The sequence below is a fragment of the Eucyclogobius newberryi genome, unplaced genomic scaffold, assembly GCF_026437365.1.
Source record: "Eucyclogobius newberryi isolate DKJ021-1_F unplaced genomic scaffold, fEucNew1.0.hap1 SCAF_6, whole genome shotgun sequence".
Lineage (NCBI taxonomy): Eukaryota > Metazoa > Chordata > Actinopteri > Gobiiformes > Gobiidae > Eucyclogobius > Eucyclogobius newberryi.
In genome coordinates, this window is record NW_027316278.1 from 10,740,139 (window position 1) to 10,766,610 (window position 26,472).

General features: G+C 38.5%; 1 protein-coding gene across 2 annotated transcripts in view; it reads left to right on the forward strand.

Moving 5' to 3' along the window:
- LOC140346610 (multiple epidermal growth factor-like domains protein 9) overlaps window positions 1-26,472 on the forward strand; it is a 61,375-nt gene that overhangs the window by 25,456 nt on the left and 9,447 nt on the right. For both annotated transcript variants that reach the window (XM_072432752.1, XM_072432753.1), the window contains exons 3-4: window positions 12,008-12,147; window positions 20,903-21,037. In XM_072432752.1, the coding sequence (XP_072288853.1) occupies window positions 12,008-12,147; window positions 20,903-21,037 (275 nt within the window). The remainder of the gene's footprint in view (window positions 1-12,007; window positions 12,148-20,902; window positions 21,038-26,472) is intronic.

The window sequence follows — 26,472 nt, forward strand, 5'->3', positions numbered from 1 at the left end:
CTGAATGTGGATTTGAAAATATAGATCACAATCTAATCTCATATTCATAAATCTCATAAATACAGATACTTTGACATACAAACAGTAAATCCCCACACTCACATGGACTTTGGCCGTGCATGTTTTTGGGCCGCGGTTTGTTGATTAACTTTTACTGTATTTCATGGGAACATCTGATATTTACTCCGATTGCGTTTGGTGCTGCCATGACGACGACGGTGGAAGTGCACCTTAAGAGCTTGTTTGTTTAAGGAACCAAATTGCGTAAAAGGACATCTCTGTTTGACTAAGCGCCTCTACAAACTAAAAAAAAAAAACAGACAGACTTTGAATTCAGTCCTGGTTATGTGAATCTTCTCTAGCGCGTGAAATGAAAATGTAAATGCATTATTCAGCGGCGTTCAAGCTACAGCAGACGATTTCAGTGAATGACATCAGCCACGCGAAGACAAATCTGGAAGTGAAGGTGTCAAGGAAGTGCATCTCATGTTTTTCTAATTATTTTATACATTTTACTTAATTTTACTGTTTGGTGGGATAGTACGTGCGGTCAGTGTTTACACGGTTTTACATCGGTCAAGTCGCCGTCTGTGAAGAAGATTTGAAAATTAAAAGTTACGGGAAATCTATGTCATAAATAATTATTTTAGGCGCAACTGAAGGCATTTTCTGACAGTTTAAACAATCATTTAACAAAATAAAGGCGTTGTCACGTTGTAACTATTGCCTGACAGAGTGTGGCACTTGTTTACCTTATGGTTGCTAGGTAACGGTTGTTGAATAACCTCTACTAAACAGGAAGTACAGTTATAAATGTCACAAAAGTGGTCAAACTGGGGGGAACTTTTTTACATTCAAGCCCCCCGCATGAACCAGTCCAAAACTGCAACTCTGTCTAGTTTAAAGCTGTTATTTAGAGTGAATCCCCGTATTTACCCCATCACGCAAATCACATCAACCAAAGCTCACTTCCCTTCAGCCCACCTGACATCTATAACATCTTTACTCAATGTTCCTTAGAACCATAATACGATTTACTCATCTCCTCCGTCGCCCCCTTGTCCTCCAGTAAACCGCCTCATTGCACTGGCACACGTCGTTATTCAATTTGTCCGTTCGAAATGTGACAAAACGCTTGCGTCTGTCATAACGAGGTGAACTCGGGTCGTATCCTCCGGGCGCCGACGGCCCGCGAAGCCCGTCTTTGGTGCGATTATTGTGGTGGGGGGTCTATGGAAAAGGCGGCGCGGGGTGTGTGTGATGAAATATTGATCGCGGCTGCAGATGTTTCCGCCTCCCAGTCGCCCGTCGCCAGCTCTGTGTGCACTTTACGTCTCCATATTGTGAGCGGCAGAGCGGCGGTAATACGATGCAGGGGCGCAAGGTCGGGTCAGCGCGGTTAAAAACACTGTTGCTGTATTGAGTTTGCCTTTGATTAATCTATTTTAGATGAAGGCGGAGGTGTGTGTATTATTAAAAGCATTCCACGTTTACAACTTGGGCAGTCGAATTTACGTTTATTTTGTTAGTCACAGTATAATTTACTAGTCTTTAATATCCCTTCACTTGGATACAGTGCAGCCTTATTGTAAAAAGGATTAGAGTCATTATTTGCATTATTAATGACAACTTGAATATAAGATAATAAAATGTGTTCATCCTTTTCTAGATGCACTGTAAATAAATAAAGATGACAGAAGCAGCAATGCCATGGTTAAAATGTGTTTTGTCAATGGTGAATATGCATTCCGATGGAGACATGTTTCAGTTATGAATTATGGAGATAGCAATTTGGTCTTTCAAGTGATAAAATGATAAAGAAATGTTCAGATAAATATTCTTTTAAACGCAGTGCTGGACGATTTAAAAGAATATCTATCCGATGAGTAACGATGGGTAATATTGACCAAAAAATGTGTTGAGAATCCCAATAAATCTTATGTAAATTTAAGAGAAATGTGCTTAAACGTGACTTCAAACACATTAGTTAAGGTTTAACTATCAGACAAATGTGAAATGTCTTGAAAATAAAACACTCAAGTGCAGGAATATCACCTTGTTTGAAAATTTACAGCTTAACGTTTGTCATTTTTATTTTCATCATCTCTTTTTGTTAGTTTTTACCATAAACTCGATGTTCAAATGTTGCATATTATCTTCAAAGCAACATTCACGATATTATCTAAATTAGGATACATTGCCCTCATCGTTATAGATCCTTTTGCTTTCTCAATTACAAAAATAGCAGGAATTATATTTATTTAAACCTACAAAGTTACACCCAGGCAAGAACATGTTTATTATGTGTTGTCAATTCAGGACTTCGCAAATATTGCTGCCATGTCATTAGTATTTGTGAATATTTACAAAAACTATATCTAAAATGTTCACCTTTTTGTCCTCCATCACTTTTGTCGATCCTTTTCTCCGTCGGGCGTGACTCAGCCGCCTCGTGTTCCTCTCATCTTTTGCACATTTGGTATTCTGTTTCAAATCGGGCCAAATCAGGACATCAATAGCCTCCACTAAAATGTGAGCTAAAAAAAAAGAAAGATGAAACGTTAGACCTGCTTTATTAAATTCAATGCAATTTTTGGCATCTGTAGTCTTGGGCAGCCACAGTAAAAAATGAAAGAAAGGACACGTAAAGCTCAGATTCAGCAACGTAATATTATATACTATATATATAAAAGGGCTTATTTACTTGAGAGAGCTCAGATGTGCTTTCAGGCAGATGGTGCCCCTACACGCTTCCTCTGTAGACCCCACAGATGTTGTTATCTCCACTGTAAAACCTGCACCGCTCTGTGACGAGAACCTTCTGGATGAAGCGATGTCATCCAAACATGCTGCTGTCTTGTGTGTTAATACAGGGCTTTTCGTCATCCTTAGCTCTTTATTCCTTTTTTAGAACTATCAATTGAAACATTAGCTGTCTATTGAAGTTTGGATAGCATACAATAATTTGCTGTAATCTTTCAAATAAGGGTATAATGTGATGTTTCTGTACTTTTGTTTGATTAATTTGACAGACGGTTCACATTTGTCTGATTCAAACCTAAACTAAGACATTTAAAGATATGTTTAACCCATTTTTCTTGGATTGACATAATATCGTCTGACTATTATTTACCGGGACTGTGGTCTTTGATTTGGAGGTGCTGATTCTCATCCCAGCCGCTTCACACTCGGCCGCAAACCGTCCCAGTGCATGTTGCAGGTCCGGGTTTGATGGAGATCCTGTGGTCCCCAAACTGGACACCCTCCGACCCCTGACCACACCCTCCGACCCTTGACCACACCCTCCGACCCCTGACTGCGCCTGGAAATTCTGTCCATAAAAACTATGAACAGCACCGGTGACAAAGGGCAGCCCTGAGGGAGTCCAACATGCACTGGTCTGACTTAGTGCGGGCAATGCAAACTCTGCTCCTGCTCCGGTCATACAGGGACCGGACAGCCCTGTAAATGTAAAATAAATACTCACATTTTGCTTACAAAATTCCCGATATCTCGATTTTTATATATTTTCCACCTCAAATTCCCTTAATTTTGGTCATAAATTACTTTAAATTAAAACAGACTTTGACATTTTGGTATGTGCTAAATCATTCCAATGGAATTTATGAGCATAATATTCATACCCTTCTTTCACACAGTCGGTTTGGGCTTGAACTCTGGCGCACCTTTGGCGTCGGCGTTGAGAAACATTTTATTTTCGCCTCGACTCGCCCTGTGCTTTGGAAACCGCTTCAAGCCTCGAGGACATTCACTTCATGTCCCTCGCTTGGTTCTCACGTGTGTCTCCAGCGCCGATACATCACACATCGTTGGTTTGGAGCAATTTAAGATACTTTACTTTTAGCTCTGTCGCACGTCCTTGAAATGGGTTGCAATTTTCCCGTTTTGTTTCTTTGTCACCTTATTTACACTTTGAGCAGAATGAAGAAGTAGGAATGTGTTTTGACGATATGGTGTAACGTAAAACAATGGAGTAAAAAACAAAAAGGTAAAATATGATGACATAAAAGGCTCATATAGGGCGATATGGCGTTAAAAATAGAATCGTGAGCTCATTCCTGTCATATCGAGATTCACTCATTTTCTGCTCTGTGCTTAAAAAAACTGAGTGAATGATTAAAACGGTTACAGAAAAGTGTGAATCGTTAATTTAAATAGTGTTATGGCTTCAAGACAGTCATGACATAAATATTTTTGGCATATTGCCCACGTCTGCAAACTAATTGAAACTGAAATAACCGTCAGATGAAATGGCGACACAATAGAGCTCATCAGACCAGTTCTACAAGAAGCCACCGCGGTTAAATTATACAAGTTAATATACAACTTAATACACAATAATACATGTATTTAAATGTGGTGTTGTGGAGTGTGGAGTCTTTGTAAGGACAGTTTCTTGTAAAAGGCTTTGCGCGTCTGCTTTGCTTCACAACGTTGCCAAACACTCGACTTGTGGCTGTCATTCCGGCCTCCGGGAACGTTGTAAATCAAACGTTCGCACACGTACACTTAAAGGATCTTGCCCAAGGACACGACAACAGCCCGACCGTTGAGGAACGGAGCTGTAAACCTGCTTTCTTATCCGTTAGCTGCTGACGTTTTCACAGTCGGTATTGAATGACTCGTCTCCCGTCGGTAACTTTAGCTCCGGGCCGGTCCGGGCCTGTCTGAGCGTTATGTCAGCGGTGGTCACGTGACACAGGTGGAAAGGTCACGTGACGCCTGCATGCAAATCTGTCACTCGTATCGTTTTAGAATCTGGTTTTATCCTTTTCCGCTGTATTTGTAGACGGAACTAAACCAAAATGAGCTCGTTTGCTTATTCAGCAGCTGGTACATCTATGTAATAACTCAACTGTTTTGTAGGAACACAAGTTTGATTGTCATAGAAAAATAATGACGTTGTATAAGAGTATTTTCAGAATGAGGAATGTGCTGAAATGCGGCTAAATGTATCGGTTGAAGTTAAAACTATTAAATGATGTGAAAAAGAGACAGAAACATCTAACATAATCGTGTGATATTCCTGCCCTTTTCCCGGTTCATTTTATGGTCCATTCACGTTGTATGTAGAGGGATTTCATTTAGCTCCAAGTCCAACTTTTATTTTTCTATTTTTTTCCTCATAAACTGCAACTTGACTGATGTAAAACTTTGATAAATGTTTTACCACAGTGACTGCCCCACCCAAACACAGTAGTAAACATAAAAACATGAGAACCTGTCGTATGCACTTTAAGTACTGTATTTTCCGGACTATAAGTCGCACCAGCCAAAAAATCCATAATAGAGAAGAAAAAAACATATATAAGTCGCACTGGAGTATGAAATGCGGTTGCAAGTGTGAAAATAACAGATAATGTCACATATAAGTCGCCCCGGAGTACAAGTAAAACTATATAAGTATAAATATAAGTATAAGTCGCACCCCGGCCAAAACTATGAAAAAAAGTGCGATTTAAAGTCCGGAAAATACGGTACTTCAATATTAAAATCATTTTCCCTTCACATTCACGAGTACGGTAAATTCAAAAGAAATGTATCGTTTCAAACTGAATGAGGGGATCACACACTCTCTCTGTCAGTGCAAGTGTTTTTTGCTCTGTCTGTCTTGTTGAATGGCGCCTCAGATTGGGGTTAAGCTTCGCGGCGCGTGTGATACTGACCTACTTAACATGCCGTGGCCGTGCAGTGACACCACTCAAAAAAACAATAACATAAGACCCCCCTTGTCCTGGTCAAACTCTGAGGATTTTACTGGGGTTCATGGCTGAGCGACTTTCTGAAAAATACTGTACGCAACTGTATTTTTTTCCGACATGATTGTGATTGAATGGGACTGCATTTTAGCTGCATTTCTTTATCAATATTCAATTCACGATGTACATTTTAAACACAATCGGAAGCATTTGAATTTGAAAAGCTAAAGTTGATTTTTAAATATTTCTTTAAATTTCGATTAGATTTGTGTTTTTGAATCAACAATTGACAAAAAAGCTGAAATATGAGCTGACAAACTGTATTTCAGAACACATTTGTAGAGATCTAAACCCCTGGCTTAGCGTTTTTCATGCAGGATAAGAATATTTTGTCGTTTCTGGTGGAAATTTTGTTCGCAGTCTTTATTAATTTCGTCCGTTCATATTTCAAAATTTCAAAATTCGATTGCGATTAAGCTTTGCAGCCCTAGAGGACAGACAAAAAGACACGGAGCAGTGCGTCGCATTAGCAGCGTGTCCAGTGCTGTATGACAGATTGCAGTGCTCTGGTGCAGGTCAACGCTTGATCTCCGTCGGCCAATCGGATCGCAGCATGGTCCGCGTGGCACATTAAAGGACGTGTGATTTATTTAAGCGTTATGGCTATTATTAGCATGACCAAGGACCCTTTATTAATGCAAAAGGCTTGGTCACACTCGCTCAATACATTTTTAAAACAGATAGTGGCATAAATTGAATTGAGATAAAGATCAAGATTGAAAAGGCAGATCAAAGTTTTAATTTAGTGTTATGCGCTGGTAATAAAATGGTAAATTACAACGGATACAATTCTTCCATGTTTATGATTCACTTCAGCTCTTGTCGAATTTAAATGTCCATTTCTTGATTAAAAGGTGCTAAAATTCCAGTACCATTGATATGATTACGTGCTTGATGAATTACACGGTCGATATCAATGTCAAATGTATTGATAAAGCATATTTAAAGATTTTAAGGTGACCAAATGACTGTATAGCATTTTTACATAAGACTTTATAGTGGACAAGAAAATCGAAAGTCATAAAATAAGATGAAACAAGATGAAAGATGATAAATAAAACACAAGATGATCTGGTCTGCGCTGAATTAAAAGGCAAAAGCACCTTCACTGCCCTCCATAAAACCTGTAGTTTAGACCTCTACAAACGTGTTGAGAAATGCATCTATTCTTGTTTTTTAACTGTTTATATTTCATTGATTTTGATAACAAGGAGAAGAGTCAATTCAGATTATTTTTACATAATTTTTATACTGTATTATTTCATTTCTAACAGAAAAATAATTGTGGTTTGTTTGATATTATATTTTTGATCCAGAACATTCTAAAATGACCAGGAAAGATCCAATTTTGTCCTTTTTTCTGTTTCTTTTTATTCCCCCCCCTTCTTTTAGCATTTATACTTGTTCAAATGAGTCTCAAAACAATTTTCTGTACATTATCGTTCTGTCTTAAACAATAATGTACTTGTATATGTTCAAAATGTGACAAATGAATCTTAATTTTAAGTCTCTTTTGCTCTAATTCACTCTTGTATTCTCAAATGCACCTCGCAGTAGAAGACAATCTCTTAAGCCCAAACAAGACAATCACATCTATCCACAAACTGGTTTTAATGGGCGTGTGCCAAAGCTTTGCCACAGCGTCAGTGCCACATACCCACACTGCACTGCTCTTTGTGTGCCCGTGGACTGTGTTTGCTTAGCACACTCAGGCAGAGCAGGTCGACGCATGCAGCGCCCTCTGACGCGCCCCGGGACAGACAACGGCCGGCGCTGGAGAGCAGCCAAACATGTACCGCGTCCAATCAAAGCTCAGCAGCTGCAAAAGGGATCAAAACCGATTCAGAGGCCACGCTCGGAAAATTACGAAAATAATTTGTGAAAGTGTATTGAAAAGAGGCTTGTGTAAAAAGGGGGCTTGGCAAAAAGCTCTCAAATACTGTTCAGTATTTGTATGATCCGAGCATGTATCTGACTCAGACTGCACTACAAGCACTACAACTGCACGGGAGTTCATGCAAAACAACCAATTGTAAAGGAAATACACTTGTACTCAGTGTAATTCTATGTAAAACATCTGATTAAACTCTCCTTTCTATGTAGAAATGATACTTTTTCCTCTTAAAATGCTTTGACAAGTCTTTAGTGTGAATCATTACTTCCATATTCCCCAAAAAATGACATAAAAGTGATAAATAACAGTGTTTTTTTCTATTATTATTCATTGTACTACATATATTGTCAAAGTACGTTCCTAGTTTTTGAATTTTGTTCACCGACTTTGGCATTAAATCTGTTCTGATTCTGTCTGCTCTGAAATGGAGCAAAGGATCATGGTCTATGCTGTTCTTTCTGTTTTTGTTTTTGTTTTTTTGCCGTTCGTACAACAAAACGATGCATTTCAAGCTAAGAAGGTTATAATTTAATATTGTGACAGCCCACGATATCATTGTGAGACTTTTAACGATACGATATTTCAGTTATTGATACATCGCGAGTAACAAACCAACAATCCTGGAGGTCGCGTTTAATTTGGCCAGAAATGTGCTATTTAAAGGTGCACTGCAACTTAGACGAACTTACCAGCTCGTCTCCATGGCGATGATGTTGTTTATATGTGAATCTGATTGCACGTGCGTTGCTCCTCTGTACTTTATTGTGTCTTTAGAGCTGCCGTATTAAACGTAAGGTCATTTTTCCAATGCGAGACGAATGAGTTAATATCGATTTTTTTTTTTGTACATCCCCCTGATTGTTGTGGACCCCTTAATCTCAGTTTTTTTTTTTTTTTCTATGAATGAACATTTAATTCCCCCTCTGCCCCCCTGTAAACACTGCCGCGGGCCTCTTCATTTGCATTAAGTGCTGTTGTCTTAACAAAGCCCTGTTTGTGATCGGACCCCCGCACACGCTTCCCCAAAGTGCTCCTGTCACTCCGGGTTTTCTTCAGCCGGTTTGAAGTCTTTGTCACATTTTGGGTCTAAGTTTGTCGTCTGGAGCCGAGGACTGATCTGGACTGACTCGGCATTGTTCTCCACAAGAATGACACACTGTTTATTGTTTATTGTTCTCTCGCTGGTTTTGTGTAGTTTAAAGACACCACAATAGGTCACTGTACGACCCCATATGTGTCAATGATGTACAATATACTGTAGGACTGATTGTTTGTGATTATGATGATTTATGACCAAAACGGCAGAAATTAGAAGGCGTGGACAGTTTAATCTGCCTTTTCACTGCTGTTTACTAGTACTTCTCTCTGTATAGTGTAAATATAGTTGTTTTTAGATGATTATTTTAATACATTTTGCTAGGTCCAAGCTGCGTCCCATAGGGTTATGTCTTTAGCCAGGGCCGGGCAATTGATCGAGAGCTCATGTCTGGTCATCAATGCTATGGTTGGGGGTTTTGACTCTCGAGGTCCCCAGACAATCGGTCACATAGATCATGCTACAAAAAAGTATTTCAATAATGGCATTATTCAACCCACTGTGTCACTAGTATTGACCATTTTCAACTAAATAGTAATGGTACAATTGATCTGAGAATGAACTTATTTTCTTGTGGCCAACAAATAAATACAATTAATTAAATACGATTTGTGGAGCAAATAAAAAAGATTATTGTAGTATTGTGGCCTACATTTGCAGAGTTTTGTACCAGAAACTAGCTTGATCTAAATGAGGTTCATATGTATTTATATTGCTATAAATGTATTCTAACCTGGTGCATTAAGATCGTCATCTTACAAAATAACAGAAGCAAAATGAGCTTAATCTTCAAACTAAAATAAAGCTTTTTGTGAAGCGAATGGTATAAGGAAGACCAATCTAAACGAGTTCAATGTGTTTCTTTTTTATTAGCATTTGTTCATGTTATGTAAACGGCGTGAAAGCTTCATCATCTTTAACCTTTTGAAATGAAACGAACTGTTGTTTTATTGCCAATGAGATCAAACGTAACAGGATTTGTGTTTCCACTCTGATTTTCTTATGTAAAGCGCAGCAGGCCACTGAAGCAGACACTCTCCAGGCATTTTCATATGGGCCACTCACTGCTCTGGATGCAGGCCTTATGCAACCAACCGACATCCTACCATTGTGTACTGCGGCATACTGTGTACTACTGCGCCATATTGTACCCCATTTACTCACTGTGTACTCTGTAGAATTACGATCCTCAAGAACTAACAGTTATGTGGGGCTATAATCGACTAAAGACTTAGCAAAAAGGTCTTAAAACAAGCTCTGTAGTCCCTCATTTGATCTAATCCAAAGTGCACTGACACGAAAACAAAAGTACTAGTAAATTGCATGTTAGATTCCCAAATATCTGGAAAAGTCACTCATGTTTTCTCCTTTCTGCTGTTGTCCATTTAATCCCAATATAACAATCACTCAGCAATAAAAACCTAGACTAAGATGCCATCGACCGATTCATCGATTAAAGGCAGATGGCCCTAAAGTTTTGTATGAAAATCAGCGTCCAAGTCTGTCCAGATCTTTGAGTCTTGGTCAGGAGAATCTAAGATAAAGGAGTTGTTATGTAAGTATTTTAGGGTGCAAAGTAAATGTGATTAAGATAAAAACACAGGGAGAACATCTGTTTATTTTATTTTTAGGGGAAAAGAAATCTATTCCGCTTGTCGAAAGTAGTTAATGGTCAAAAGTAAGGCTGCACAATTTAAGAAACATATCCAAAGTGCATTTTTCTGACATTTTTTGCAATTGTGATTAGATTTTCAGTTGAATTTTTTGAAGTTTCAGTGTTTTTGTCCAGGATAACTGACAAAAGCAGTGAAATATTGAATGACAAAGGTGTTTTTACAGATCTAAACTGCAGCAATAGCCATTTTTACGCAGAAAAAGAGGATATTTGTGAAGGAATTTATGATATTTTAGAAACCACAGCGTTCTCCATTTGGAATCCATTAAAATTTCCATCTGATTGCGATAAATTGTGCCGCCCCGGTTGGTAACGAAATCCAATCAAGAGTGGAGGTTAAATGCTCCCTCTGACTCTGGTGATGATATGTAGACATGCAGAGTACAGTTATGTGGAGCAGATGGAGCGATGGAGACACAGCGGGGCGTTTGTACATCAGCTGTCACTGCCGAGGTCCAAAACACGGCTCCACACGCCTCCAAAAAGACCAAATCAACTCGCTATTACCCGTCTCATCAAGGGCACTGCCTGTTATCAACTGGTACAGCATAGCAAACTGGATTACTCTTCAGAAAGTGTAGGTGTCTGTGCGTTATTGCTAAAATTGTAATACCAAAACTTCACACTGTAAGGACTTCTGACAGATGGAGTGAATATACTGGCTCTCGTTAGCGGTTGAGAAACGTGCTCAAAATTAAAGCGCGTATGACAGGTTTTTATGATTTTCCCTCTTTATTTGGTGTGTTTATACCTGTTGCAAATATAAATGATAGTTATACACCAATCAAGCAGCTATTTCTGGCATATTTACAGAAATGTTTATTGATATGCACTTGTCATTAAATACATTAAAAACAATAAATACATTAAATTAAATTTGTGGAAAAAAGTTGAAAAATCTGTAGAAAATGGCAGGAAGTGACATCACACCAGGGACACTCATTCCATCCAAAGTTAATGTATAATTTACACAAAATAAACAACTTCTTTGACCCTTTAAACGTTAATTCAACAAAATAAAGGTGCTCTCGTATATATTTTAATTTATAATAAATAAATAAATAATTGTTTTGACCCTGTGGTTGTGATTTCCTAGTGTGACGTCGTCAATTACAAACAGGAAGTGAAATTATAAACCTAAAAATGGGTTATTCTGGGTTAAACCGTGAATATTCGTTCACAAAATTTTAAATATATTTATCTTAACTGCATTTTAGTTCAATTGTAGTCCAACCTGTCTGTCATAGGCACTTTAAACCAGGAAAACGGTGAATGTGTAGAAAGTCTGACACAGTGAAACAGTTGTCTGCAGTGGCCTGTATGAATTGTTTGAGTAAAAGTTACCTTGTGAATATATTGACATATGAACATTTCTCTGTTTTTATTTGATGATATTGATGTAATGCATTTGCTGAAAAGTGCCTCCTCTACGCGTGATTACAGAAAGTGACCGTATCGAATGGCATAAGCTGTTCCCCTTTTGTGACAGCCAGTCCTAATCAGAAGATGATGCACTCGTTTTCCCTTTCACTGACGTGTTTTTGTGTCTTGTGCCTCCACAGCTACGGGACGTGTGTGTGTAAATCCGGAGTGTATGGCCCCAAATGTGACGACTGCCACCCAGGATTCTTCCACTTCAGCAGCACGGGCTGTCGACCCTGTCAGTGCAACAACCGCACCAGCAACTGCCACCCACAGTCCGGTGAGTCCTCCGTCCCCCTGTGAGAGCTGCCCCAGAGCACCAGGGGAGCCTTAAAGGGGCAAAGTCAACTTTTAGCAGCGCTTAACAATACTATGAGTATTTGCCCACTCAAAGTTGTTATTTAGAGTGATTCATGCATGTTCGAGTACTCTTTATTCTACAATTGCTGTTGCTTCTTGAATGAAAAGTGGACTTGTTTTGTTTTTAAGTGGTTTTAGATCAATACTACGATTTAAAATGTACCAAATATAAAACGGTCCACAGGTGACATAGATTATAACTACCGGTATATAGAAGACAAAAGCACAATAGGTCTTCTTTTTTGCTTAGAATCTACAGTAAAGCAAGCATAAAATAGAATATAGTAGAAAAGGTTTCAAATGTAGTCATCTTAGCACTGTTTTATCAATCAAGACGTCTTGATTTGACTACCAGATGACCAGCTTGAACTACTCCTGGACAGATGAGGGATTACACCGACCAATAAAATAAAATAAAACATCGTCAGGCCAAAATTATGAACCAAACTGAACAACGTATTTATCATAAATTGTGTCAAAATCTTGTCAAAATGTTCATGTTGTTTTTCATCTCGAGCTGGGCGGGGTCTTACTGTGTTGAGTTTGCTTGTTCTCCCCGTCTTTTGGTGAATTTCCTCTGATCCCCGGATTCAAAACATGAACAGTAAACGTTAAATTAAGGAAGTCTTGATCCGGATCTTGGGTCGAGAGCTGGAGATGGGTCCCTGGATCAGCACCACAGTCACCCACTGCTTCTGACAGGGGACCCGGCGCAACAGTTTGAAAGACGGGTCAAATGTAGAGCGCTTTTACACTTGTATATTCACGAAGAGGGCAAAAAATATGTACAAATTCTCCAAATATTTCAGTGCATGGACTAGACACATGGACTACGTTTTTTAAGCATGACTTACAATACCAAACGAAATGTTCCAATGAATTCAGAGCTTACGGGGGTGTTTGCGGTTCACCCGTCGAGCGCGTTAGTCACAGCTTTAAACGAGTGACACACAATGCTTGGAATACGATGCTGACTTTACAAACGGCTAATATTTATGTGGAAGTGAACGGGGCTGTATTAAGTGCGAGAACAAAGGCGGAACAAGTCGAACACGCCCAGCCTTTTCCTGCACACCTGGGATGTCGGGGCAGGTGCTGCGAGGCGCCTCCTTCTAGATCTGAAACACAAAGAGATTAAGAAGACATATGGCGCACCAAAGGGGACATTAGCCACCACCGCAACTACTGTAAGTCCCGAGGGGTTTGAATCTGGCTCCTGTTCGCACTGTACACTTGTAAACTCCGGCTAAAATGCACAAGAAGACGACAAAACATCGCAATCAAAATCAAAAAAGCTACTGGAACGAATGGAATTGGCACATTTCAAGGCTGAATGATGGACAAAACCTTGTAGTCTAACCCTATTTTCAATATCTCTTGAAATTTGTTGTGAAAAGCATGTGATTCTTGTGATATTCAAGCAGTTGATGTTGTAGTATTTATCAGAAAAGCACTTGTGTGGAGGAGAAATGTATCAGACTCGCTCAAAAACAAGCTATACAACTTCTTCTGCTGAGTAATGATGAGTTTGTTGGAACCGCATCGCTACTTGTCTGGAATATTTGCTCCAGTGCGTCTTTCACTTGTGCAAACAAATGAAGAAACGACGGGTCAAACGTCACCTGACTCCGCCTTAACAAAATGCAAAATACAAGTCGGCCCGCGCTTGCTTTTGCTCTCACTCGCTCGTAAAAAGGCAACATTCTTGTCAACAGACATTACACTGTAGCAGCTGCTCAATATCTCCGATGCAAAGTACATTCCCACTAACAAAAGGCAAATCGTGTCTTTAATTAAATGCTTTGTTTGTCGTCTCTATAACGCTAAGCTTTTATCGTCTGTTCAGTCTAAAACGGGCCTTACATTTGGACCCCCGGTGAAAGGAGCAGCTGTCTTATTTGAATGGACCCGTGGATAGTTTTCACGGAGGCAGTGAAAGTCTAATTAAATAGTCCATAAACCAAACGGAAAGTCTTTGTGGCTCTTATCACCTCCGTGTTATTTGCCCACACTGACATGCTGTGGTTCGTTTGGATATTTACAGCCGCACACAAACTGTCTTAATTCAATATTGACCTAAGAAAACAGTCATTTTCTCTACTTTTAGCACGGTGCAGATAAAAATGCATATTATGTCATTGTTTCTCAATCAATGTGTTGGTTTTTTTGTACTTTGAATTGTAAACTGTCGGCTTGATTTTAGTGCATTTTGAATAAACGCGCTCGATTCGGTGTCATAACCCTGAACATCTATGACAAATATGTTCATTTAGAAACAGTTTGGTTGTTCACCTTTTTGAATTTATTGTTTTCGGATTGTATTGTATCTCGTCTCTTTCTGTACACCATCAAATGAAATAAACTTAACCCGTTATTGCAACTGCCGCGTGAATGACTGAATAGTTGAGTGAATGTGTGTCTCTGTCATTCATGCATCTGAACTGTACAAGACGCACTGTTTTCATCTAAAAGTTGCCATTTTGTAAAGGTCAGCAGGTTTTATTAGATCCCAGGGAGACTTTTCACTTTTTACTTCACTTTTTACAGTTATATTTTTACCTGAATAATACTTTTATCGCTTTATATTGTGTACAGCACGGCTTCAACTAACAATTGTTTTAGTATTCGACTGGTCAGACATTATTTTTCTGATTTAGTCAAATAAAAGATTATTTCTATTGCACATTTAGACTTTAAAATCAGTTTTTTTTAACAAATAAAGGTTGAAATATGATTAGGGAAGACATTTAGACAGACAATACAGTGTATCATTGATGAAAATAATAAATTGTTCGGTCTTTTATGACATTTTGACTTAAGAATGGCACTTTTAGAGTCTGTAAAGTCCAGATAACGATTACAATTGTCAAAATATGACTAGAATCATTATTTAAAGTCGACTTGATTAGTTGATTAATTGTTGCAGCCCTAGAATACAGTGCTTCTTCGACGTACTGTATTTATTTACTTATTTACCTTTTATTTGACTAGGAGCTGAAATCGTAGAATGAAAAAAACCCCATCATAAACACATTTAAAGGCACTATATTTGTGTGATTGTTCTCATGTATATCGAAGCACAACGCCGTCATCACGTTACACCTCGCACTGCCGCCGTGTAAAGGAGCCGGACCTGTTCAAAGCAAAGCCCCTCTGATTAAAGGCGGGCGCGGGGGGCGTCCGCGGTGGCCATATGTCCCGCCCGTATAATGCAGGGCAGATGGAGCGCCGCTGCGGCCTTGTGCCAGTAGATTACCTCGGCAGAAGAGTGCAAAAGGCCGGCCCCGCGCTCTCCCCGCGGGCCAAGGACACAATGGGAATCATGCAAATACACGGCGGCCCCCTCAAACACATAAACGTGACAGAGAGGCGTCGTATTCAGCAGAGAGGAGGTAAAAATGTCCGTGTTTACGTCTGGCTCGAGACTCAACAGCGACGGCACAGACTAAATAGGACTTAAAGGGCAGGTGTAACGTGGCGGTGCGGCGGGAGCTAATGAGGTCATTGTTATTGAGCAACCAGGGAAAACATTGTCTCACTGAGGCAGGAGTTCTGCCAAATGTGTGTGTTCTGAGTGAGTTTTGACTTGTGACTGATAACAGAGCTTGGGAAGCGTATATTGCAGTTGAGATTAGATTTGCGATTCGTAGTTTAACAGTAGGATTCTGTTCAACGTTCACATTTTCAAGGAGAATGTGCAAAAAGACTGACATGAGCCTCTGAACTGGCAAAATAATGTATTGCAAAACATGTTTTTACACGCCTAAACTACAGGGTTAAAGTAATTATGCAGAATAAGACATATATTTAGTTGTTTGTTAAGGAAATTATGGCACGATTTGTTAATTTTGTCCATTTGAATTGTGATTTCGATTCGACTGTGATTAATCTTACAGCAAAACTAAACTCGATTTATGTTTTACAGGGCCGCAATAAATAAATTGTCAAAGTATAATTTTCTATAATCAAAATGAGTAAGTTATTCATCTATACAATATAGTTTTGGCGTGTAGATTAGATTTTTAGTTTCAGAATTGATTGTACAGTACAATCTTAAGTCTTATTGCACCTGTATGTGAACTTTGAATTCATTCTTAAGTAAAAACAAGATGAATAGCAAATCTAATTATAATCAAGAATTACAGGGAAATAAATGAACATCCTATTCATATTGGATATTCATATATTCAAGTGTTTAATTCTGGGTTTTTATTTGTTGCATGGATTAGTCGACTAAAATGGAGCAAGGTTTAGAGCTAGAGGAGCTCTCAAAACTAATAATTTCCATAATCTGACCGTAAATCTGTCCCAAAATGCACACAATAGATCATACAATTGTGTAAATCCACTGGAGAACAACCAAAAGTACAAAAGAATTACACAATAAAGCAGAATAAATCAATTGGTCGCTTTAAAAAACACTTTGTATCTTTTCCTTTCTGCTGTGGTTAATATAAATGTTTAATATGCTAAGAAAATTATATTAAAGTCGACTAATGAAAAGTTTGTCCGATTAAAACTCCACTTTAGAATCAACTGAATGACCAAAAGCTGTCACGTTATGTCAGTGTTATTGTGTCATTATTGTGAGAAAAAAACACCACAATTTAACAGTTATTCACAAAACCATGACTAAACACATTAATATTCCTCAAATTCCTGACCAAGCTTTTACGAAATCTTCTTTATGAAACGTTCTCAATCACAAAATAAAGTTAATGTGACGAAAACAGCCAGATAAAACAATGACTTGACACTTTTCTTGACTTCAGATCGAAATAAAAAGACAACATTTTGCCTCTAAAATGGTCAAAATGATTCCTTTTTTTAGCTCTTACGATTATATTGTCACCTGAACAATCACGATTATGGATTCACCGTATAACCATGACATCATAAGTTGCAATAGCTCACGTTTTTCATATTGAACTTGGCTTTAAAGTGGTCGAGTCAGTGGCGTGAAGCAGTGATATCTTGTATGCACGTTGCCCTCGCCTCCGTCCTCGCTGTGGACAGGCTGCGACTCGACGAGCTACGGGAATATTACAGGAGGAAAACATGATTCGATTTGACGTATTAAAGGCACGTGTCACTCGCTGTTGTTATCGCTGCGTCCGGAATGTTCCACTGTGTTTTGTTGTGAGGAGAAACGTCACGATCTAACGTTTGTTCACGAGTTTTGACACGCAACAAAACCCAAACAAAAGCGAAGTTCTTCATTTTTACTCATTCTGACATGTTTCTGTTTTTGTGACCAGCTTTATGAACTTTCTGAGTGTAAAATTACACATTTTAAGAATTATTCATTTTAATTTATTTGACTTATCTTTTTTATGGTTTTTAAAATCAAATTGAGCACTTGTATATCTTGTTGTTTGTTGATGTTTTGCGTCAATGCCATTTTTAAGTCAAAGTTGTAGACAATAGACTGACATTTTTTATTTGATTTATTTGATTTATTTGATTTATTTTATTTATGGTGTAGTGCATATTAATAAACATTTCTGTAAATTTGCCAGAATTATCCAAAAGGCTCATTGTAAAACTGTTCACAAAAGGCAGAATTCTGTCCTAATAAAGCGTTTCTTTTAGTATCAATACCGACTCAAATGATCATCTCGTTTCAATACTCGTTTTAGTATCGATTAGTATCAGATTTTTGATACTTTTAAACACCCTACAGTGCAGTCCTGTTTATAAGCTGTGCTAGAGAAATAAAGGGGATTTGGAGATAAAACAGCCACATTAAAAGCACTTTACATTTAGGTTTACTTTGTTGTACTTTGGATTCAATGAAATGACTTGATTTTGCTGCTAAAATAACGACACTTATTGTTTTTTAGTTATTTCTCATTACATTGTGACCTGAATCCTTTTCAAACTCAATTGCAGTAGCAGGAAAATGCTTGATACTCGATACAGACTTTGATGCCACAATAATAAGACAATAGGCTGTCATTTTAACACAAAATAATATAACTTTCTTTGTTACCGCGTGGTCTTGTACTAGTTCTAACAGAGCTCAAAATCATTCTAACACTGTTCACATTTTGTCTTGTTTGTGACTCATTTTTTACCATCAATACTTCTAGTTTTAATACACATTTTAGCAGCAGTCTTGACCTGTTTGCAGTTTGTTTTTGAAGTACTTACATAGTTACATATCACAGTGTTGAACCCTCCAGGGACAAAATGTACAGTCCACCTTTTAATATGAATTAGTAATTAGTAGTTTTGATCATTAGACGCCACTGATCAGGATAAGAAATGCCTGATTGGTTTAAATATCCTTCTTTATTGTTAGAACGTCTGTGTCTTACAGTTGGACGGTTTGTTTTTCTTATTCCAAGTCCAGTTTTCTAACTCTAGATGCGACGCAATGAGTGACGTAAACTAGAAGAAATGAGCCAAAAACCGAAACGAATCGAACGCTCTCACATACGACTCACTTTTTTGGCCGTCGTTGCGTTGTAGTTCTTTACTTCATCGTGCTTCAAACCCATAAATACTACGCTCTCGTCAACAACAGAGCAGAGAAAACTGTTAAGACGGTGAATCACTCCAGGTTTCTCGACTTTTACGTCTTAATAGTCGGTTTGTGAGGGTCAGGATTAGGGTAATGCAATGCTAAAACAACATTTATGGCCTTGACGGGGCTGTAATGGAAAAAATACAATGTGTTTTTGTGGTTGGATTAAGAATTTAAAATAGCTGTGACGCTGCCATTGTTTATCGAAACGTTTGGCCTCGAAAGTAAAGTAAAAATAGGCAAAATATTGTGACATTTTTGGTGCGAATATCATCTCCGTGTAAACAAGTGAAAACGTCTGAATAATTCATACGTAGTTATTTATAATTTAGTGCTATGAGCAACAAGATATTACAAATAAACGTCTTAAATTTCACATCCCCGAGTCTGTTTGTGATGTGATTTATGTCTGTGTTAAATCCAAAATGTAAACAGATTAATTTAGTTCAGGGATTATTTTATTACAGTTTCTTTTTTAAATGAAAACTGTATTCAACCAATAGATAATATTTGAAACTCATCTCATTTTGATTAAGTAACAGTGCTGTTTTTTGTAATTAAACCCCGTTTCATAGCAAATTGTCTCAGTTTGTTTGTTTATGACCACAATTATTTAAAAATGTCCACAGTTTGTCTATTTCAGTGGTCGATTAATCCTAATAATGTCTAATAGTTCTCAAAGATCTGAATGTTGGCAGATGGTATGAAAAAATATACATTTCCAATTATAAATGTTGTTTTTTTGCATCTGTTTTGATCCCAAACGACTCTCACATATTCTCGATGTGCTTTCAGTTTAATCATTAAATCATATTAAGCTCAAACTAATGCGTCACGGAACTGTGCTCGACACCAATTCCACAAAATGAGAATAAAATGGCTCTTAGACTGTCGTTTTCCACACAAAATAATCGAAAACTGCTCATTAAAGCTCACAGTTTGTCCTATTTATGTAATTTTGTTTGTGTTTTTACTTGTTCAAACATCTTTCTAGTTTCGAAATGCGTTTTCAGCATCGATAAGTTTCTGATTTTCGATACCGTTGACAACCCCAGCTCAAAACAACACCACTATAATCTTATTAGCCTGACATTTGTTGGACTGTTTCCTCTGCACAGAACAAACGTTATCTCCAAGGCATTTTCAGTGGGAACTAAACCTCCCTTTGTTATGTCTTGGCACTTTTCCTGCTTATTTTCCATTTGTATTTTCATCAAATTCTTGTCCAGTTGATACTTTTTGCGCCTCCATTACATTATTCGAAGAGCCATTTCCTGTGTCTGAATACACGTACATTAGTCATCAGATCATCTTCATCGTCTATCTATGTACAAAATGTGAATAATGTGGTCAGCCAGCTTCAGCTCGTGGTTAAATATAGAATACTAACACAAACACAACACACTAGACCTGTTTTTTACATCCAAACAATACATTCAAACAGATGATTTATGCTCTTCCCTGTGGTCGGTAGATAAATAGGCAGGAAATAATTAAATAATGAATAAAATGTAATAAATTAAGGGGTTTTCTGTTGTTTAGACCTCTTCAAACATGTTCAGAAATACATGTGATTCTTCTTATAGCTTAAAGTGACATATGACAGGTTTTATTTTGACATTATTTGGTGTATTTCTACCTGTCGTACATATAAATTATAGTTTTACACCAGTCGAGCAGGTATTTGTGGAGGAAACGTTGAAAAATCTGTGGGAAATGACAGGAAGTGACACTCATTCCAGTCAGAGTTATGCATAATTTACACAAAGAAACAACTTTTTGACTCTAGAAACATTAATTCAACAAAATAAAGTTACTCTCATATATTTTCATTTGTCAAAAAAATAAATAAAAAAAAAGACATTAGATGAGTTTTTGCCCAGTGTTTGCTGGGTAGTTTCCTAGTGTGACGTCATCAATTGTCACTTCCTGAAAACCTAAAAAATGTACTTTTCTGTGATAAAATGGTTAGAATATGTTTGTCTTAACTGCATTTTAGTTCAATGAGTGGTCCAACTTGTCAGAGGCACTTTAATATTCCTGCAGATCCTTCATTACACCACTGATTACATAGTTTGGGTCATGGTCGAGTGTATTTCTATGTTTTTCTGACCATAAATGTGATAAATGTCCCTCTGTTGTCCAGGTGTGTGTCTGAACTGTGAGGGGAACACACAGGGGTCCAACTGTGAGGAGTGCAAACCTGGCTTCTACCGCAAGAGCGAAGACTGCCTGCCCTGCCCCTGCACCAACGCCTCGTCCAACGGCACCTGCCACATCGGTCAGTACTGCTCCGGACGCACCCGAACTACTGTCCGTCCCAACCGGGTCATCACCTGCCCACCTTCTTTTATCGAAGGAACAAAACGAACAAAAAGCATTTAAGCGGCGCATTTTGATGAAAATTCTATTCAAGTACTGCTTCCATGTGAAGTTATGTTATAGTATTATTGGAAATAGAAGTCATTTTTTAATCTGAAAATATGAAATAACCTCCGGATTTAAAATGGCTCCTCAATTTTAAATCAGTGTCCAGATTACAATACCTTTTAAACCCTTCTCTAACATGTACGAATGAGGGATTATTGAGTCAAAATGTCCTAAAATTGTTCTCAAATCACTGGCCAAACTAACACTATTACCTCTTATTTATTTACAGTGATGCAAAACGGTTACAAAAGTAGAACATTGTACAATATTTACTAGAATACAGGTGAAATGTATGTTCTAAAAGCGATTCAGACTGTCCGTATGCATCAATTTGGAAGAAAAAAGGCTTTACACAGCTCAGCATGACTCAGCATGTCACATATTTACATGACATCATCCTTAAGGCTCATTCACGCTTCATGGTCCATATTTGATTGGCCTGTTCAGGGTTTATGGATGTGTAGCAACAGAGCGGTGCACGTGCTGACCACCGGGGGCAGCAGTGAACGCAACTGTAAAAGCTCAACGTTTTAAAAAGTGACAGAACAAGCCACAAATCAATGACTGTAAACTCTTCACTCACCCCATTTTTTGACTCTTTTCCAACAAATGTGATATAAAAACTGCCGTGAACTTTTTCTACTGCTTTGGTCAATTCTCTAACTGACTTTGAGCGCCCTCTGGTGGCTAGAACACGGCTATGACTTTAGAAATGGCTTAAAATATAGATGAAGCTACAGTGACCACATTTTGAACACACGGAGCTGTTTACGTGCAAAAATGGAGCATAAATGAGCCTTTAAAAATACACTGCGGGTTTGAATTGACACTTTTATTGCCGATGCCACTTTGTCTGCCATTAAAATCAATACTCTGACCCCTGTAGCACATGATCCTGATGGTAAACCGGTTATTTACATGCATTTTCCAGACAGCCTGGGATTAACTCCGTGCGACCTCTCTCATCTCCTCTGTTTCTGAAAATGACCTACTTTTCCCCCCTCACAATCAAACATGTCCGCTCCAGGGTGAACGCGGGGTTTACGACGCAGCCTTAAATCACGACGACTCTGGGAAAGAAATGCTATTTGGAAACACACCTGGTGAAACTCAGGGGTTTTGTAGAATTTAACATTTGAGCTGCTGTTTAAACATGCCCCAGTCAAATGCAAGGCTTCGCGATCTAGTCAAAATGCCATTTGGAACGGTCGCGGTGAGCAAATGGCAAAAGCTGAGAGTGAAATGATGTCTTCTGTGACAACACAATCTAAAAGCTGCTGACAAGAGCTCTACAAACAAAAGAAAAAGGGAATAAGGTGATATTTCTGCATTTTTGGGATTCATTTTACAGACATTTTGCATTTTTCTGATAATTAAACCCCAACAAGACATGTTTTAACACATTTCTGTTGGATTTGAATGATAATATTGTCTGAATATTGTTATTGGGATACTAAATAAATATATAATTTTTGTCAATATCGCTCACACCTTTTGGATGAGCTCAATACGTTCAGCCCTAAATAATTGAACATCTTATTGTATTGCTTCCTTGTTAGAGAAAATAATAACTGTGATATTGTCTCATAATTGCACTCTGGACTTTTACAATTTATTGAATATCAGGGTCATATGATTAAATACATGGTTTTGATGCAGCAGCAAGATAAAAAGCACATAAACATGGAGCGTAATCCTTTCATTTTGACCACAAACTTCACTCTTCACTGATTTAGTTTAATTTACATTTGCATAGAGTCAGGGCGACAAATACAGAAGTCCGCCCATGCACTATACTACATCTTTTCTGCTGAATAATTCACTTTGTAACCTAGTTGTGGAGTAACGCTCTCCTCTCTCTGTCTTTCTTCTAAATTATGGGTCAGCCTCAGCTCCAGTGTGTTGGTCACTACTTATTCTGCACTATTTTTAGATGCATCAAAATGACACAACAGGATGCTCTGAATAACATGGAAGTAGTCAAAAATAATGCCAATACGACTTCTGCTATTTCTATGTCCGCTGCCACCACTAGGAACCACGAAGAGTTATCGAGAGAATCATAAGCAGCAATGATTAGTTTGAGTTTCAGAGATTAACTTCAGCTTGTAACGAAGTCATTAAACTTGTGTGTGGAAGGAAATAACGGATGTCACTGTTGTTTGGTTGTCATGGTACTAACAAGCGTGAAGAATCGTGAATAATCCTTTCTTCTCATGATAATCTTAACCCTAAAATGTTTTAACGTAACCTTCCTAGTTGACATTTCATTTGGATTTCATGTTGCAAATTGGCAAAATGAGAATTAGAATTTGTCCAACATTCTGAACAGAGAATATTACTTCCTGTTACTGTGTGTTTTGTGGTATAAAGTGGATTTGATTGGCCCGAAATATAGATAAGTTGGCAATTATTGTCTTGGAGATATGCAAAGTTTAAATAAATTATCTATAATAAAATAAATAAAACTGCTAAAATACAGTAAATATAGCATGAAAATAAAAATGACATGTTAACTGTGAAGTAAAATGGGATTTTTTTACACTTTTTTTTTGGTTGATTTTACTGTCCATTGATGTTTTATGCACTATTTCAACCCCAACAAAGCCTTTTACAAGCACGTTTTAGCATGTTCCTTATTTATTGCAAGAATATTGTCTGAATATTGGACATTGGAATATTGAAAATACAAATATGAATTCACGTCGTCCACCTCTAGTTTGTAATTGAACATCGTAAATCACCACATTCTCAACTCCTTCCATTTCAAAGTCGGGTGAAATATATTTATCTCAAAATATAGGTCAAAAACGGTCATTTCAGTGCTTCAATCTATTCCAGACTTTAAAGTAAAGTTTAGCTGGCCAGCCCGGCGTTAAAAGCATGTCGCGGTTCATCGATGGCTCACAGTGGTCGATGTTAAACTGGTTAAGTCCAATAGTGTGACCTTAATTGCAGTTTGGCTCAGACCCAACGCTAAGCCTCGTGGGCAGTTTTCAGTGGTATTTGGTTTATCTGTAATTGACCCGGCGTGACTCTGTGTGTGCCGTCTGATTGGCTAAAAGCATTTGTCTTTCACTTGTTTTACGTCCACATTTTGGACCAATAAGTGTCGCAAACAAACTTTTTTTCCCGTTTTATCGAGGCCCACTATCCTAAACCATAGAACAAACGCAACATCTTAAACTTTAGCAGGTGTCAATAAGAAGGGTCCTGATGTGTTAAAGCTCCACCGTGTAACTTTTTAGCCCAAAAACAATTGACTGAAATGAGGAGAAAAACATGCGTCCATCAGGCTTTTGGATAGGATTTGAAAACACCCCGTCCAAATAATTTTGTGTGGGGGTATGGGGGCGACTAGGCGAAAAAACGAGTCGCTTCGGCATTCTCCGGACCACGGCTCGGCAGCCAATCAGAGCCAAGCACACAAATTTCGTCGACCAATCAGCGCGCAGTAAACTGTAATGGCGGACTATTGTCAAATACTTCCCGGCCCGATTTAATGATAATATTCCCTTTTTTTCTAAGATTTATGAATAAAATGGCCGTCCCTGCACTCGAAAATGCCCGTCCACATTTTAAAATATACCGTCCAAAATACAGGAAGACGGGTCTCTATTTAAAAGCCTGCCGTCCATACTGTGAGCGGGCTTGCATCTCCACAAACCTGACTCGTGCCGTTTCCATGCAAAGGTTGTTGCTTTGGCAATTGTATAGCTTATTCATCTCTGTGGAGAATGTTCTGAAGTACGGCTTTAACTGTCGTGAATCGTCTCCAGAAGCTTTAAACTAAATGAACTCGTATACGAGATGGAGACAAAGGTTCACTGCATTTTACATTATGTTAATTGTAATATTTAAATACATACATTAAAGTACATTGTGTTCATTTAAATAGTATTCCTTCAGTCTGGTGTTGCTCCTTCCACAAACACTGTAAAGAACGACCTGTAGCGGGTTAAACGTGCACTAAAGAAAGTCCGCTTGTCTCTATGTGATGATTATTTACCTGGAATGTTCCACAGTTTGGCATTAAACTTCCACCTCCAGAAGTTACAGGTCAGGTGTCTGGAGCGGTGACCCTGCTCACAATAAGAAGGCTGTTCTTTAAGGTATTTTAGCTGTAAAAATACTTGTAATAAATGCACTTAATGCCAAACTGCAGGGCCTCCAAACCATTCGATCCGGCCCACGACCATTCTTCAAAACAAAGTGTATATATTATTTTTTTCTTTAGTTTAAGGTTTGATTCTAGTACTAGTATGGCTCTGGTTAAGTCCTGGTTCAGACCCAGTTGGTACCTAGTTTAATTCTGGTTCAGTACTGGAAACATTGAATCTTAATATATAGTTTTATCCCTTCTGTTAGTGATATTTTGTGGAAGTTGGGGCCTGTTGTGCACCTCTGGCCCACCGGGAAATGACGCTGAATAGCCCCGTCCCATAACATTTCATGCAAACTAATAACGTCTCCATGGAAACAAGCAGGTGGCAGAATCTCCACCACAAATGTTGCTTATGTCGCACCTTTTAAGTGGGACAAAATATTCTAAACATACAGACTCACGTATTGTTGTTGTTGTTGTTGTTGTTAGCGAAGAGCAGCGTTAGCTTGTCCAAAATATGGATCATGAGGACTTTACATAATAAGATATATGTTTCCCTCTGTTTGGGTTGGTTAAAAGAGAGCACCAAAACGAAACAAATGCTAAACTTATTCCAGAAAGTGACCGGTTGACGTGCCAAACTGCATAGCAACAGCCGTATTATGTACGTCTGTAATTGTGTGCACTTTGGCTGTCAGGTCACATTTAGTCTGGAGCTGCAGCTGAAGTGGCCAAGGTGCTCCACGGGAAGAAAGGGAAGAAAGAGAGGGACATGGACCAAAGTGAGGAGGGCGGGGAGGGAGGAGAGGGAAGGAGGAGAGGAAGGAGAGGGAGAGAGGGAGGGAGGAGAGGAGAGGGAAGGAGGAGAGGGAGTAGAGGAAGGAGAGGGAAGGAGGGGAGAGAGGGAAGGAGGAGAGGGAGAGGGGGAGGAGAGGGAGAAGAGGGGGCACCGCTGGGGGCCTTCATCAGCGTCAGACTCAAAAGAGAGGAAAGAAAGTGGAGAAAGAAGTGGGGGGACTAGATGCAGGAGAGGGAAATGAGAAGGAAAAGAGCGAAAAAGAGAAGGAAAGGGAAGGAAAAGAAGAGGATGGAGGAGATGAGAGAGAAAGAAAGAAAGCTAGAGGATGTAGATGAGAAAGAAAGAAAGGATGAAGGAAAGTAGAGAAGAGGAAGAGGCTAGT